This window comes from Hyperolius riggenbachi, chromosome 12 (genome assembly GCF_040937935.1).
Source record: "Hyperolius riggenbachi isolate aHypRig1 chromosome 12, aHypRig1.pri, whole genome shotgun sequence".
Lineage (NCBI taxonomy): Eukaryota > Metazoa > Chordata > Amphibia > Anura > Hyperoliidae > Hyperolius > Hyperolius riggenbachi.
Genome location: NC_090657.1, coordinates 209,962,177 through 209,977,964, shown reverse-complemented (window position 1 = coordinate 209,977,964; position 15,788 = coordinate 209,962,177). Strand labels below are relative to the sequence as shown.

Below are 15,788 nucleotides of genomic sequence, written 5' to 3'. Positions count from 1 at the left end.
GGGTACATCGAGTAATTGACAATTTGCCCTACACAATTCAATTGTCATAAAAATTGATCAGAAAAACCCAACACTCCCAAACTTTTTAAATCGAATAAAAATGGGAAATTTGATCCCAATTCATTTTTCGGGACAAACATTCGTTTTTATCTAATTTCCGTAAGATTGGATTATTTCATTGCATGGTGTGTGGCCACCTTTAGGGTACACTGTGGGGTGTAGTTATTAATCAGATGTTGGGGTACATGACGAGTAGTGTGGAGTAAGTAGCAGATCTTGGCAGGACTGTGGAGTCAGAGTTGAGGAGTCGGTGCAATTTTGAGTACCTGGAGTCGGAGGTTTCATAAACTGAGGAGTCAGGAGTGGGATGATTTTTGTACCAAATCCATAGCCGTGGTAAGTAATAAACTAAGGAGTCAGAGTCATTCTGGGTAGCTGGAGTCACAGTCGGATGATTTTTGTACCGATTCCACAGCCCTGGTTGGAGTACACAACATTGTGGAGAGTCAGCTAATTTGTAGTTGTAGTAAGCTCCTAGGGTACACAAGAGTGTGGCATGTATACAGTGTGTTGTAGAGCCAGTTATACAAGGCTTCTTAAAAAATACAGCTGGCTCCTAGCTTTTGAGGTTTTCTTCCAGGTTACCAATACCTACAAATTTTATGCCTGTCCACGGAATCCTATGGGTGTGTCTATAGGTAACAGTATACAAAAACTGTAGTACATTCGAGTGTATTAAGTTTTTAGGCAATGTATATAGAAGGACTATATACTGTAAACTCACTACACTAGATACACACCAACAATACTATACTATAACAACACTATACTGCTTGTATGATATACACACACACACACACTAAGTATGCGCTACATATTCTGACTGTAATGACTAACTGTACTATACATTCACTATATACACAGCCTGATGAATCTATATGAACTCCTTATTTATTGTAATACAGCATATAGACAGTACAGTCTGTGATGCCCACTTATGATTCAGTGTTGATTATACAATCTTACAAATCTATGCAGTAGAAGGGTGAACTGTGAATATACTTCGAATGGATACTTTAGTTAGTCCGTCATATTACCGTACATAGAAGTGGTAAGATTGTATAATCTAGAATATATCATCATTAGTGGGCACCCTTAAGGTGACCACACACTATACAATTTTTTAAATATCTGTTCAATTCAAGAATTGCAATCAATGTTTCTGGCTAAAGGTGGCCATACATCAGGCGATTAGGCGGCCGATCGACCATCAGATTTATTATAATTGAATTGGATGAAAATCGGTGCTGCCACGTGCATGCCTGACTGACAATGTGACCAATTTCAGTCCAGAAATTGGTTGCATAGTCGATTGCGCATGCTGCAAGATGTTGTGCAGACCTGCTCCAGCGGGTGCGCTGTGCAATTTCCCAGCCAACAAATCGACAAACCCCCAACGCTGTGCCCACCGACCCCCCCCCCCCCCCCCCCCCCTCCGGTGCCCCTTGTAAAGTATACATTACCTGTCCGCGGCCTGCGCTTGTCCCTCCGCTGCTCCGGACACATTCCCCTCTCCATACATGCGCACCCCATGTGGTTTCCTAGTAAGGGCGCAATTGTGACGTCAAACACACGCCCACCCTTACTAGGAAACCACCTAGGGCGCTCGTATATGCAGTGGAGGAATCCCAAAAGCCAGCGGGGGCCAAGCGCAGGCCGCGGACAGGTAATGTATGCACTTTACACAGGCACCGGGGGGGACATTTACATTAGGGGGCCAGAGTGGCGAATGTGGGGCACCAGGTCGATCCCGGATCGATTTCAGCACGAAATTAATCTGGAATCGGCCTGTGATGTATGTGCAGCTGACAGATCTCTCTCTGATCAGATTCAATAAGGGCTGGTGCACACCGAGCGGCTTTTTCAGCGTTTCGGATCCGCCAGGGTAATGTATTTCAATGGGCTGGTGCACACCAGAGCGGGAGGCGTTTTGCAGAAACGCATACTCCCGGGCTGCTGCAGATTTTGGATTGTGGATGCGTTTCTGCCTCAATGTTAAGTATAGGAAAAACGCAAACCGCTCTGAAAAACACACTTCAGAGCGGTTTTGCAGGCGGTTTTGTTACAGTAGCTGTTCAGTAACAGCTTTACTGTAACAATACATGAAATCTACTACACCAAAAACGCTTCACAAAACCACAAAATGCTAGCTGAAACACTACAGAAAAATAAGAAAAAGCGTTTCAAAATCTGCTAGCATTTTGCGGATCTGCTAGCGGTTTTTGGTGTGCACCAGGCTTAAGAGAGAGATATGTCTCTTGGTCTAAGCTGCCCATCATCGCTAGATGTATGGCTACCCTTATTGTAACATTTCAAAAATCTGACCAATGTTCCACACACATATGTAAAATTTTCCTCAATTATGATAAAAATATTTGGAAACTCAGAAAATTGCTTGGATGTATATATTAATAAATCGACAATCTACCACACACTATTCAATTTTCATAACAATTGATCAGAAAAATCCACCCTTTCTGATCAAATCCAAATCGGATTTCTTGCTCGAATGGAAATTTTTTTTAGATTTTTCCCAAAATCAGATTATTTTTTTAATTGAATTGCTGTAAAATTGGATAATTTTATTGTATTGTGTGTGGCCGGCCATGCACACAATCAAATTGATCGATAAAAACTAACAATAGTGTAAGAAATGAAAAATAAAACTTTTTTTGATAGAGGAAAAAAGAACCTGTTGCTTTTTCATTTTTTTTTTTTCAACAAAAATGTGATCGGATGTGTTGCAAAAATCAAATAGAAAAAATAAATTTAAAAAAATGGAAGTTTTATTTAATTATTTGTTTGATATTTTCAAGAAAATCAGTCATAAGTATATGATATATTGGTTTGATTTGTGGGATTATTTGATCAAGCAGGGAAAAAAAAAAAAAGCGATCAGATTTCTCTGGTTGAAAAAAAGAAATAAAATTGAATAGTGTATGGGCCACCTATGACCATGAGGTGACATCGGTGTCATGACTGTATTCTAAAAAGTGCTGCAGAGGATATAAATATATAAATAAGTATAACAGCAGCAGCACAGTCAGTATACAGGTAGGACAGTGTAATTAGGGTATATAGCTAAGAGTACATAGTACAGTCAGTGTATGCAGTGCACATGCTGTGTATATAGGTCGTACATTCATAGTATACATAATACAGTCACTGTATATAAGTAATTCAATCAGTATATAAATAACATTAAACAGCAGAAAGTGGGCAAAGTGCATAGTTACTGCGATCAGCGTATATAGATAGTATATTCCGTATATAGTGAACAGGCAATGTCTATAGTTAGTGCTGTCAGTGTATATAGATCGTATATAGTAACAGGCAATAATGTCTGTAGATAGTGCTGTCTGCGTACATAGATAGTTTTGTCAGAATATACAGAGTAAATGGCAGCATGTCCTCACTCACCCGCTCCGGCTTCCCCTCCCCCCATGCCCGGCGTTCTTCTTCTCCATATATACCGGCTACAGCCGGTCTGCCGGGGGCGCGCCTCACCCGAGAGCGCGCACCACCCATTAACCCTTCGGCTGCCTAGGGACAGGAACGGAAGGAGTTTTCTCATCGCTCTCGTCACAACAGTACATCATAGAGTAAGCGCATAAGTCTGACTGTCCAACTTGGTGTATCTAAAGAGCCGACACTACACCCCCTGCACAGCCGAAGAGCTGACACTCTATACTAGATCTACTGAGTACCTCAAGAGCTGACACTCCATTTCATACTTGCTGAGTACCCCAAGAGCTGACACTCCATTTCATACTTGCGGAGTACCCCAAGAGCTGACACTCCATGCTACACCTGCAGTGTATGTGTAGCCAAAGAGTTGAAACTCCATTTTACACTAGCTGTGTATCCCAAGAGCTGATACTCCATGCTACACTGTGTACCCCAATAGCTAAAACTTTATGCAACACCTACTGTCTACCTCAAGAGCTGACACTCTATTCTATATCTGTACCCCAAGAGCTGACACTTTATGCAACACCTACTGTGTACCCTAAGAGCTGACACTCCATTCTATATCTACTGACAACCCCAAACGCTGACACTCCATTTTACACCTGCTGTGTACCCCAAGAGCTGACACTCCGTTCTACACCTGCTGAGTGCCCTAAGATCTGACTCCATTCTACACCTGTGTACCCCCCTCCAACAGCTTAAAATCCCTGCTACACCTACTGTGTACCCCAAGAGCTGACACTCCATTCTACACCTGCTGAGTGCCCTAAGATCTGACTCTGCATTCTACACCTGTGCACCCCCCTCCAAGAGCTGACACTCCCTGCTACACCTACTGTGTACCCCAAGAGCTGACGCTCCATTTACACCTGTGTACCCCAAGAGCTGACACTCCATATCTACTGTGCACCCCAAGAGCTGACACTCCATTTTATATCTACTGTGCACCACAAGAGCTGACACTCCATTTTATATCTACTGTGCACCCCAAGAGCTGACACTCCATTTCATATCTACTGTGCACCCCAAGAGCTGACACTCCATTTTATATCTACTGTGCACCCCAAGAGCTGACACCATTTTATATCTACTGTGCACCCCAAGAGCTGACACTTTACAATACACTATTACAATTTATCCCAAGAACTCACTCTCCACACTGCACTGCCTGTGCACCCCTAACGCTGGCACTCTATAGCTCTCCCATCACTGTGTGTACCCTAAGAGCTAACACTCTTACACCCTTTGTGTATCCCAAGAGCTGACACTCTATAGCTCTCCCATCACTGTGTACCCTAAGAGCTAACACACTCTTACACCCTTTGTGTATCCCAAGAGCTGACACTCCCATGACAGTGTGCCCCGGGACCCTGTAGCCGATAGACGGCACCCTCATTATGCAGTTGTAGAGTTTGCTCGTCATTAACCCTTTGTGCTCACAATGTGCCGCAGTGGGTGACGTACTTTCCCACAAGAGAGGGAGGGGAGCCCAGCAAAGCCGGGTAGAACAGGTTTCTGCCAGTCAGCGTAGGAAGAGGACATGTGCAGCAGCTTCCCATCCCCCGATCTGCATCGCGCCCTGCATTTCCTCCCGTGCTGCTGCTGCAGACAGATAGAGGACTCAGCTGCCTGTAACCAGTGTTATTATTTATTACTGGTATTCCATTTCCATTCAGTAACATTCGTCATGGGAGGGAGGGAGGGGAGGGGGAGTCACTCATGATCACTGTCAATAGGACAGTCTCATACTAACATTATTATAGCATCTTCTAATTCATTTCCATTTCACTTCCTGTTTTCTGTTATTACCATTCCTCAATGGGGAGAAGCACTATCACTACCATTATCACTACCATTATTTTTATCAGTAATATGCACCATAGCTCCCCATACCTCCCAACTTTGTGAGAGGAAAAAGAGGGACACTTAAGCCACACCCCTAATCACGCCCCTGACACACCCCTAGCCACGCATACCATAAAGATTTCATAAGAAAAATATGTTGTTTTATAATTTAAACCACACTGGTCCTTTCTATCCTGGTTCATTTTCCTTCATATTAACATTTTAAAATTAGTAATATATCAATTTAAAGGATGGGAATAAAGTTTAGAGTCAATTAAACACATTTTTAGTAGAGAAATATATATATAACATAGAAAGAGGGACAAAGTCCTGAAATAGGGACAGGGCTCCCAAAGAGGGACTGTCCCTCCGAAAGAGGGACAGTTGGGAGCTATGGCTCCCAACTGTCCATCTTTAGCAGGCACAGTCCCTCTTTGGGAACCCTGTCCCTCTATCTCCCTCATGTGTTCCTCTATAGGTGCGTACACACATGCGACTATAGTCGTTTGAAACGATTGTTCCCCGATCATTTCAAACGACGATTGTTTAAAAAAACAAACCTCCAACGATCATTAAGTCAAACGATGGACGAGCTAGATCGTTAAAAACGAAAGATCTGCCTTGGCGGATTTTTTTTAAACGACGATCGTTTGCAAAACTAGTACATCGTTAGAAAACGGCCGTTCGTAGTAGGCTTCATATGCACATTTTGTTATATCTCCATAGAACCTTTCATTTTAATGCACAAGCGCAACACGTGGTTTTCGTTATTTAACGTTCGTTCTATGAATGTGTCCTGTGACACGTTAATTGCTCCATGATTATACCATAATTGTCATTTTAATGGACACTAAAACAGGACAGAGTTTTTAATGTGTTTTCAACGCTGTATTATCTAAATGCTCTACCTACATACCTACAGCATAAGTTCTCATACTGTAATGTAATGTTCATAAAGTTAGTTTTATAGTGTAACGTACGTTTTTTTCCAGATCGTTCGTTAACAAACGATCAGATCGTTACACACTTAAAAACGACTTTTGCTTAAGTCGTTCTTTCATCAATTAAGATCGTTCGTCCACAACGAACGATCGTTGTCGTATGTGTGTACGTAGCTTATCTCCCTTATGTGTTCCTCCTTCAGGATTGATGCACAGATCTACAGGGAATGGACAAAATAATGGAAACACCTAACATTTTGGCATCATAATCTTTGAACATGTTTTAAGCAATCAAAACTTGACATATGTTAAAAAAATGTGTTTATTATTTTTGTTATTAGATATGTTTAATGAAAATAATTGTTTTTACAGATATTTAAAGAGACACTGAAGTGAAAAAAAATTATGATATTAAGATTTGTATGTGTAGTACAGCTAAGAAATAAAACATTAAGATCAGATACATCAGTCTAATTGTTTCCAGTACAGGAAGAGTTAAAGAGAATCTGTACTCTAAAATTCTTACAATAAAAAGCATACCATTCTATTCATTATGTTCTCCTGGGCATCTCTGTGCTGTTTCTGCCACTCCCTGCTGCAATCCTGGCTTGTAATTGCCATTTTTATGCAGTGTTTACAAACAAAAGACAAAGCAAGTGATATGCTCAGTGTGTGAGTCAGAGTGTGCAGGGGGCCTGGAGAGGGTGTGTATAGCTTCTAACCAATCACAAGCAGCACAGCACATTCCAGCCTGACTGCCTCAGCCCGACAGAGCCGACAGAGGAGAGAAGATTAGATCATATAACAGCCACTGTGCAACTAGGAAAGGCTGCAGTTAGACAGAGCACATTAGAACAGGTATAGGAACTTGTAGGATAGAAGAAATTAGGCTCAAAATTTTGTTACAGAGTCTCTTTAAGAAACTCCGGTTGTTATCTCTATGCAAAAAAGCCATTAAGCTCTACGACTTTCAAAGTCGTGGAGAGGGCTGTCTTCTGACTTTTATTATCTCAACTGTTAGTGAACAAATTTATTTTTCTCTGCCAGAGAAGAGGTCATTAGTTCACAGACTGCTCTGAAAGAATAATTTTGAATGCTGAGTGTTGAGTAATTTGCAGATATTATAGAATGATGCAATGTTAGAAAAAACACTATATACCTGAAAATAAAAATATGAGAATATTTTCTTTGCTGCTAATCTTCTAGTAATTATTCATAGTACACAACCAATTCATTATATCATTTTTTTTTCTCTTCAGTGTCTCTTTAAACAAAAGTTGGTTATAATTTATAAAAATGGCAGATCTCTCAGACTTTCAAAGAGGCCAAATTGTTGGTGCTCATATGGCAGGCGCTACTGTAACAGAAACTGCCCGAATGCTTGGCATTTCAAGAGGTACTGTCTCAAAAGTAATGACTGCCTTTGAAAGAGAAAAACGTCCTCAGCAAAGCACAGTTGTGGCCGAAAGTCGAAGTTGTCTTATAGAGACCGTCAGACTCTAAATCGAATTGTTAGAAAAGCTCGCAAGACCAGGGCTCCTAAAATCACTGCAGAGTTGAATGAACACCTACAGAACCCAGTTTCCACAAAAAACTGTTTGTCAGGAGTTGCACAAATCTGGATTCCACGGAAGAACTGCAATTAGAAAACCTCTGTTCTCAAAGACAAATGTTTCAAAGCGTTTAGAGTGGTGTAGAAACCACCAGAATTGGTCCCTCGAGCAGTGGAAAAATGTGATTTTCTCTAACGAATCATCGTTTACCTTATCTCCGACCTCCGGCCGAGTGTACATTTGGAGACAACCGAAAGAAGCATTTCATCCAGACTGCCTTCTCCCAACCATAAAACATGGTGGGGGTTCTGTGATAATCTGGGGTGCTATTTCTTGGAAATCCGCTGGGCCAATGATTACCCTTCATGGAAGAATTAACAGCCGAGACTATTTAGGAATTTTGGGCGACCAAGTTCATCCTATGGTTCAAGAACTGTTTCCGGAGGGGAATGCCATCTATCAAGATGATAATGCCCCAATCCATACAGCTAGAATTGTTAAAGAATGGCACGAGGAACATTCTAATGAAGTGGAGCATCTCATCTGGCCACCACAATCCCTAGACCTCAACATTATTGAGATTTTATGGTCGTTATTAGAGATTCAAGTAAGAAGTCGATATCCGCCGACATAGTCTCTAATGTCCGATCAGGATTTGATTCACAAAACAATGGCAAATCGAATTGACTGCAATCCCGATTGGACATGTCGGATTTAATCAAATCGTAAATAGAATCGTAATCGCATCGTATAGTGTAGCAGGGCAGTTTCTAGGCTAAAATGCACCTAGGGCGAGGGTGTAAAAATTGCGCCCCCCCCCCTCAGAGCCAGGTATAGGTGCCCGCAGTATAGGTTAGCCAGGTCTAGTTGCACTCAGTATAGTTGCCCCCAGTATAGGTTAGCCAGGTAGGTGCCTCCAGTATAGGTAGCCAGTATAGTTGCCCCCAGTATAGGTTAGATAGGCAGGCGCCCCAGGTATAAGTTAGATAGGTAGGTGCCCCCAGTACAGGTTAGCTAGGTGGGTGCCTCTAATATAGGTAGCCATAATAGTTGTCCTAGCATAGGTTAGATAGGTAGGTGCCCCCAGTATAGGTTAGTTAGGTAGGTGCCTCCAATATAGGTAGCCAGTATAGTTGCCACCAGTATAGGCTGGCTAGGTAGGTAGGTGCGTGCCCCCAATACAGGTTAGATAAGTAGGTGCCCCCAGTATAGGTTAGATTAGGTAGCTACCCACAGTATAGGTTAGATTGGTAGCTGCCCCCAGTATAGGTTAGATTAGGTAGCTGCCTCCCAGTATAGGTTAGATAGGTAGCTGCCCCCAGTATAGGTTAGATTAGGTAGATGTCCTCCAGTATAGGTTAGATAGTTAGCTGCCCCCAGTATAGGTTAGATAAGGTAGCTGCCCCCCAGTATATGTTAGATTAGGTAGCTGCCTCCCAGTATAGGTTAGATTAGGTAGCTGCCCCCAGTATAGGTTAGATAAGGTAGCTGCCCCCCAGTATAGGTTAGATTAGGTAGCTGCCCCCCAGTATAGGTTAGATTAGGTAGCTGCCCCCCAGTATAGGTTAGATTAGGTAGCTGCCCCCCAGTATAGGTTAGATTAGGTAGCTGCCCCCCAGTATAGGTTAGATAAGGTAGCTGCCCCCCAGTATAGGTTAGATTAGGTAGCTGCCCCCCAGTATAGGTTAGATTAGGTAGCTGCCCCCCCAGTATAGGTTAGATTAGGTAGCTGCCCCCCAGTATAGGTTAGATTAGGTAGCTGCCCCCCAGTATAGGTTAGATTGGGTAGCTGCCCCCCAGTATAGGTTAGATTAGGTAGCTGCCCCCCAGTATAGGGTAGATTAGATAGCTGCCCCCCAGTATAGGTTAGATAAGGTAGCTGCCCCCCAGTATAGGTTAGATAAGGTAGCTGCCCCCCAGTATAGGTTAGATTAGGTAACTGCCCCCTAGTATAGGTTAGATTAGGTAACTGCCCCCCAGTATAGGTTAGATTAGGTAACTGCCCCCCAGTATAGGTTAGATAAGGTAGCTGCCCCCCCAGTATAGGTTAGATAAGGTAGCTTCCCCCCAGTATAGGTTAGATTAGGTAGCTGCCCCCCAGTATAGGTTAGATAAGGTAGCTGCCCCCCAGTATATGTTAGATTAGGTAGCTGCCTCCCAGTATAGGTTAGATTAGGTAGCTGCCCCCAGTATAGGTTAGATAAGGTAGCTGCCCCCCAGTATAGGTTAGATTAGGTAGCTGCCCCCCAGTATAGGTTAGATTAGGTAGCTGCCCCCCAGTATAGGTTAGATTAGGTAGCTGCCCCCCAGTATAGGTTAGATAAGGTAGCTGCCCCCCAGTATAGGTTAGATTAGGTAGCTGCCCCCCAGTATAGGTTAGATTAGGTAGCTGCCCCCCCAGTATAGGTTAGATTAGGTAGCTGCCCCCCAGTATAGGTTAGATTAGGTAGCTGCCCCCCAGTATAGGTTAGATTGGGTAGCTGCCCCCCAGTATAGGTTAGATTAGGTAGCTGCCCCCCAGTATAGGGTAGATTAGATAGCTGCCCCCCAGTATAGGTTAGATAAGGTAGCTGCCCCCCAGTATAGGTTAGATTAGGTAACTGCCCCCTAGTATAGGTTAGATTAGGTAACTGCCCCCCAGTATAGGTTAGATTAGGTAACTGCCCCCCAGTATAGGTTAGATTAGGTAACTGCCCCCCAGTATAGGTTAGATAAGGTAGCTGCCCCCCCCAGTATAGGTTAGATAAGGTAGCTTCCCCCCAGTATAGGTTAGATTAGGTAGCTGCCCCCCAGTATAGGTTAGATAAGGTAGCTGCCCCCCAGTATAGGTTAGGTAGGTGGTTAGGTAGGTCCCCCCCCCATAATGGAGGGGAAGCCGTGGGGAGGGCAGCCGACCTCTCCCTCCCTTCCTCTCCCCGGCCCGCCCTCCGTGCTCCCCCCTCAGATGCAGAGTGAGCGCGCAGGGAAGCGCTGTAAATAGTAACTCACCTCCCTGGTTCCAATCGCCGATCACTCACTTGCCGCCGGTCTCCTGCTCTGCATAGACGCATATACACACGCTGCTTCCTGCTAAACAGGAAGCAGCGTGTGTATACCCGGCTATGCAGAGAGGAGACCAGCGGCTAGTGAGTGATCAGCGATTGGAACCAGGGAGGTGAGTTACTATTTACAGAGCTTCCCTGCGCGCTCACTCTGCATCTGAGGGGGGAGCACGGAGGGCGGCCCGGGGAGAGGAAGGGAGGGAGAGGCCTACTGCCCTCCCCGCGGCTCCCCCTTCCATTACAGCGCCCCCCTCCCAACAGCGGTCAGGGCGGCTGCACGGCCCCTAGAAACAGGCCTGTCGTGTAGATGGGGCTTAAAGGGACACTTAAGTCAAACAAAAAAAATGAGTTTTACTCATCTGGGGCTTCCAATAGCCCCCTGCAGCTGTCCGGTGCCCTCGCCGTCTCCATCCAATCCTCCTGGCCCCGCCGGCAGCCACTTCCTGTTTCGGTGACAGGAGCTGTTGTGGCCAGAAACGCGAAGAATCACTCGTGTCTGGCCACAATAGCGCCATCTATGCTGCTATAGCATATATCATATACCATATAGCAGCATAAAGGGTGCTAATGTGTCTGAGAACGCGAAGAATCACTCGCATCCCCAGCCTGTCAGCTCCTGTCACTGAAACAGGAAGTGGCTGCCGGCGGGGCCAGGAGGATCGGAGGGAGACGGAGAGGGTACCGGACAGCTGCAGGGGGCTATTGGAAGCCCTAGGTGAGTAAAACTCATTTTTTTTGTTTGACTTAAGTGTCCCTTTAAATGAAGCGGAGGGTGTTTTAACTGAAGAATGCGCTAAAATCCCTTTGGAAACAATTCACAATCACAATTTGTATGAATCAATACCTCTGAGAATTGAGGCTGTAATTGCCACAAAAGGTGGACCTGCACCATATTAAAATATATTTTGTTGATTTTCAAGGTGTTTCCATTATTTTGTCTAACCCCTGTATGTAAATATATGTATTTTTTTCTACTGAAAAATGTGTATAATTGACTAAACTTTATTCCCATACTATACATTGATATATTTCTTATTTGCACATGTTAATATTGAAGGCTAATGGACCAGGATAGAAATAACCTGTGTGATATGAATTATAAAACATTTTTCTTATGAAATCTATAAAGTCAATGGGACCCGATTTAAAAAAAAAAAAAGGCAGATACTTACCTAAGGAGAGGGAAGGTTCTGGATCCTGATGAGCCTTTCCTCTCCTCTCCCGGTGCCCATTCCAGCGCTTGCTCCCCGCAGCAGTATTTGACTAAAGTGGTCAAATACTGCTATTTCCGCAGCAAAGGGAGGCTTGGGGGGCCCGAGTGCTCCCAAAGATGGGTCGCTCCAGACTGTGCATGCATGACCGCCCTCACTCACGCAACCACTCGTGTGCAGTATGGCAGCGCCTGTCTTTGGGAGGAGTCGGCTCCCAAAGACTTCTGAAGTCCCCCGCGGCAGGGGGTTTGAACGTAGGAGCTGCTGCTGCGACGAGGGCACCAGGAGAGGAGAGAGAAGGCTCATTAGGACCCAGAGCCTTCCCTCTCTTTAGGTAAGTATCTGGCTTTTTTTTTTTTTTTTAAACAGGTCCCATTGACTTTAACCACTTCCCGACCGCCGTATATACAATTGGCGGCCGGGAAGTGGACCCCGTAAGGACCGGCATATGTACAAATGGCGGCGGTCCTTGTACGGGCATGGGCGGAGCGATCGCGTCATTCGTGACGCGATCGGCCGCCGGGGACTGGCTCCGCCCACCTCGCGCTGTAACCCGCCGGCCGTTCGGAAGCGCCGGCGGGTTACTAGCACCCGGATCGCCGCATACAAAGTGTATAATACACTTTGTAATGTATACAAAGTGTATTATACAGGCTGCCTCCTGCCCTGGTGGTCCCAGTGTCCGAGGGACCACCAGGGCAGGCTGCAGCCCCCCTAGTCTGCACCCAAGCACACTGATTTCCCCCCCCTGCCCCCTGATCGCCCACAGCACCCCTCAGACCCCCCCCCCCTCCCACCCCCCAGACCACTGTTTGCACCCAATCACCCCCCTAATCACCCATCAATCACTCCCTGTCACTGTCAACGCTATTTTTTTTTTATTCTCTAAACTTCCCCCTGCTCCCTCCTGATCACCCCCCCACCCCTCAGATTCTCCCCAGACCCCATCCCCAGACCCCCCCCCCCCTGTGTACTGTATGCATCTATCCCCCTGATCACCTGTCAATCACTCATCAATCACCCCCTGTCACTGCCACCCATCAATCAGCCCCTAACCTGCCCCTTGCGGGCAATCTGATCACCCACCCACACCAATAGATCGCCCGCAGATCCGACGTCCGATCACCTCCCAAGTGCAATGTTTACATCTGTTCTCTACCCTAAACACCCACTAATTACCAGTAGCACACCTACCCATCAGATCAGGCCCTAATTTGCCCCGTGTGGGCTCCTGATCACTCGGCCAAACCCTCAGATCCCCCTCAGACCCCCTTCCGATCACCTCCCCAGTGCATTGATTGCATCTATTTTCCCCTCTAACCACCCCCTGAGACACCCATCAATCACCTCCTGTCACCCCCCTAGCACTCCTATCCATCAGATCAGGCCCAATACAACCTGTCATCTAAAAGGCCACCCTGCTTATGACCGGTTCCACAAAATTCGCCCCCTCATAGACCACCTGTCATCAAAATTTGCAGATGCTTATACCCCTGAACAGTCATTTTGAGACATTTGGTTTCCAGACTACTCACGGTTTTGGGCCCCGTAAAATGCCAGGGCGGTATAGGAACCCCACAAGTGACCCCATTTTAGAAAAAAGACACCCCAAGGTATTCTGTTAGGTGTATGACGAGTTCATAGAAGATTTTATTTTTTGTCAAAAGTTAGCAGAAATTGATTTTTATTGTTTTTTTTTTCACAAAGTGTCATTTTTCACTAACTTGTGACAAAAAATAAAATCTATGAACTCGTCATACACCTAACGGAATACCTTGTGGTGTCTTCTTTCTAAAATGGGGTCACTTGTGGGGTTCCTATACTGCCCTGGCATTTTAGGGGCCCTAAACCATGAGGAGTAGTCTAGAAAACAAATGCCTCAAAATGACCTGTGAATAGGACGTTGGGCCCCTTAGCGCACATAGGCTGCAAAAAAGTGTCACACATGTGGTACCGCCGTACTCAGGAGAAGTAGTATAATGTGTTTTGGGGTGTATTTTTACACATACCCATGCTAGGTGGGAGAAATCTCTCTGTAAATGGACAATTGTGTGTAAAAAAAAAAAACAATTGTCATTTACAGAGATATTTCTCCCACCCAGCATGGGTATGTATAAAAATACACCACAAAACACATTATACTACTTCTGAGTACGGCGGTACCACATGTGTGGCACTTTTTTACACCCTAAGTACGCTAAGGGGCCCAAAGTCCAATGAGTACCTTTAGGATTTCACAGGTCATTTTGCGACATTTGGTTTCAAGACTACTACTCACGGTTTAGGGCCCCTACAATGCCAGGGCAGTATAGGAAACCCACAAATGACCCCATTCTAGAAAGAAGACACCCCAAGGTATTCCGTTAGGAGTATGGTGAGTTCATAGAAGATTTTATTTTTTGTCACAAGTTAGCGGAAAATGACACTTTGTGAAAAAAAACAATTAAAATCAATTTCCGCTAACTTGTGACAAAAAAAATAAAAAACTTCTATGAATGCCTCTCACTGAATACTTTGGGATGTCTTCTTTCCAAAATGGGGTCATTTGGGGGGTATTTATACTATCCTGGAATTCTAGCCCCTCATGAAACATGACAGGTGGTCAGAAAAGTCAGAGATGCTGGAAAATGGGAAAATTCACTTTTTGCACCATAGTTTGTAAACGCTATAACTCTTACCCCAACCAATAAATATAGGCTGAATGGGTTTGTTTTTTTTCTATCAAAAACATGTTTGTCCACATTTTTCGTGCTGCATGTATACAGAAATTTTACTTTATTTAAAAAATGTCAGCACAGAAACAAAAAAAAAAATCATTTTTTTGACAAAATTCGTGTTTTTTTTGATGAATATAATAAAAAGTAAAAATCGCAGCAGCAATCAAATAGCACCAAAAGAAAGCTTTATTAGTGACAAGAAAAGGAGCCAAAATTCATTTAGGTGGTAGGTTGTATGAGCGAGCAATAAACCGTGAAAGCTGCAGTGGTCTGAATGGAAAAAAAGTGCCTGGTCCTTAAGGGGGGTAAAGCCCACGGTCCTCAATTGGTTAAGGTATATGAGTGACTAGGGGTGTGCTGGGGGCGTGATTAAGGGTGTGACAGGGCGTGGCTAAAGGGTCCCTCTCTCTGTTCTCAAAATGTCGGGGAGGTATGTATGTAGTATGGTTAGTGCAACCACTGTTTGTCACAAACAGGGTGAAAATGTAAATAAGAGAGTAGGCAGAGGAAAAGGAATAAAAGGCAGAAATTAGTGCAGAGAAAAGGGAAAGGAGGTGGGTAGAGAGATAGAGAAAAGCAGTGTTAGAAAGAGTGGGGAGATAGATGTAAATATTGGGGGGGGGAGGTGCAGCAGCGAGAGAGGCAAAAACTTTTGAAAGGGGAGGAAATGGAAAATAAAGGACATACCTCCCAACTTTTTGAGATAAGAATGAGGATAACTTAAGCCACGCCCCTGCCACACCCCTAGCCAGGCCCCCAGCACACCCCTAGTTACTAAGCAGCGCAGCTTGTTGAATCAAGCCCAATGAAAACACAGAGAAATGCACCGTGTGTTTTTAGAGAGAAGAGCCTGGCTAATTCCTCCTCATCTTAAAATAATCGCAAGGGTAATTTGATCTCTGAGCCATGTCAGCACAGGAATTCGGTAGTCCTCGGCAAACACAGCTAA

General features: G+C 44.5%; 2 protein-coding genes across 6 annotated transcripts in view; one reads left to right on the top strand and one right to left on the bottom strand.

Annotated features, from left to right (window-relative positions):
- Positions 1–15,788, top strand: part of LOC137542188 (arylsulfatase G-like) — a 211,213-nt gene that overhangs the window by 92,510 nt on the left and 102,915 nt on the right. The gene's annotated exons all lie outside the window — the stretch shown is intronic.
- The window catches only part of LOC137542187 (monocarboxylate transporter 7-like), an 80,981-nt gene that overhangs the window by 14,645 nt on the left and 50,548 nt on the right, over positions 1–15,788 (bottom strand). The window contains exon 1 of one of the 2 annotated variants that reach the window (XM_068263910.1): positions 3,481–3,551. The exons of the other annotated variant lie outside the window; for it this stretch is intronic. Within the exon in view, the coding sequence (XP_068120011.1) occupies positions 3,481–3,527 (47 nt within the window). The 5' untranslated portion in view covers positions 3,528–3,551. Of the gene's footprint in view, positions 1–3,480; positions 3,552–15,788 lie in introns of those variants that run through there. 2 annotated transcript variants of the gene reach the window in all.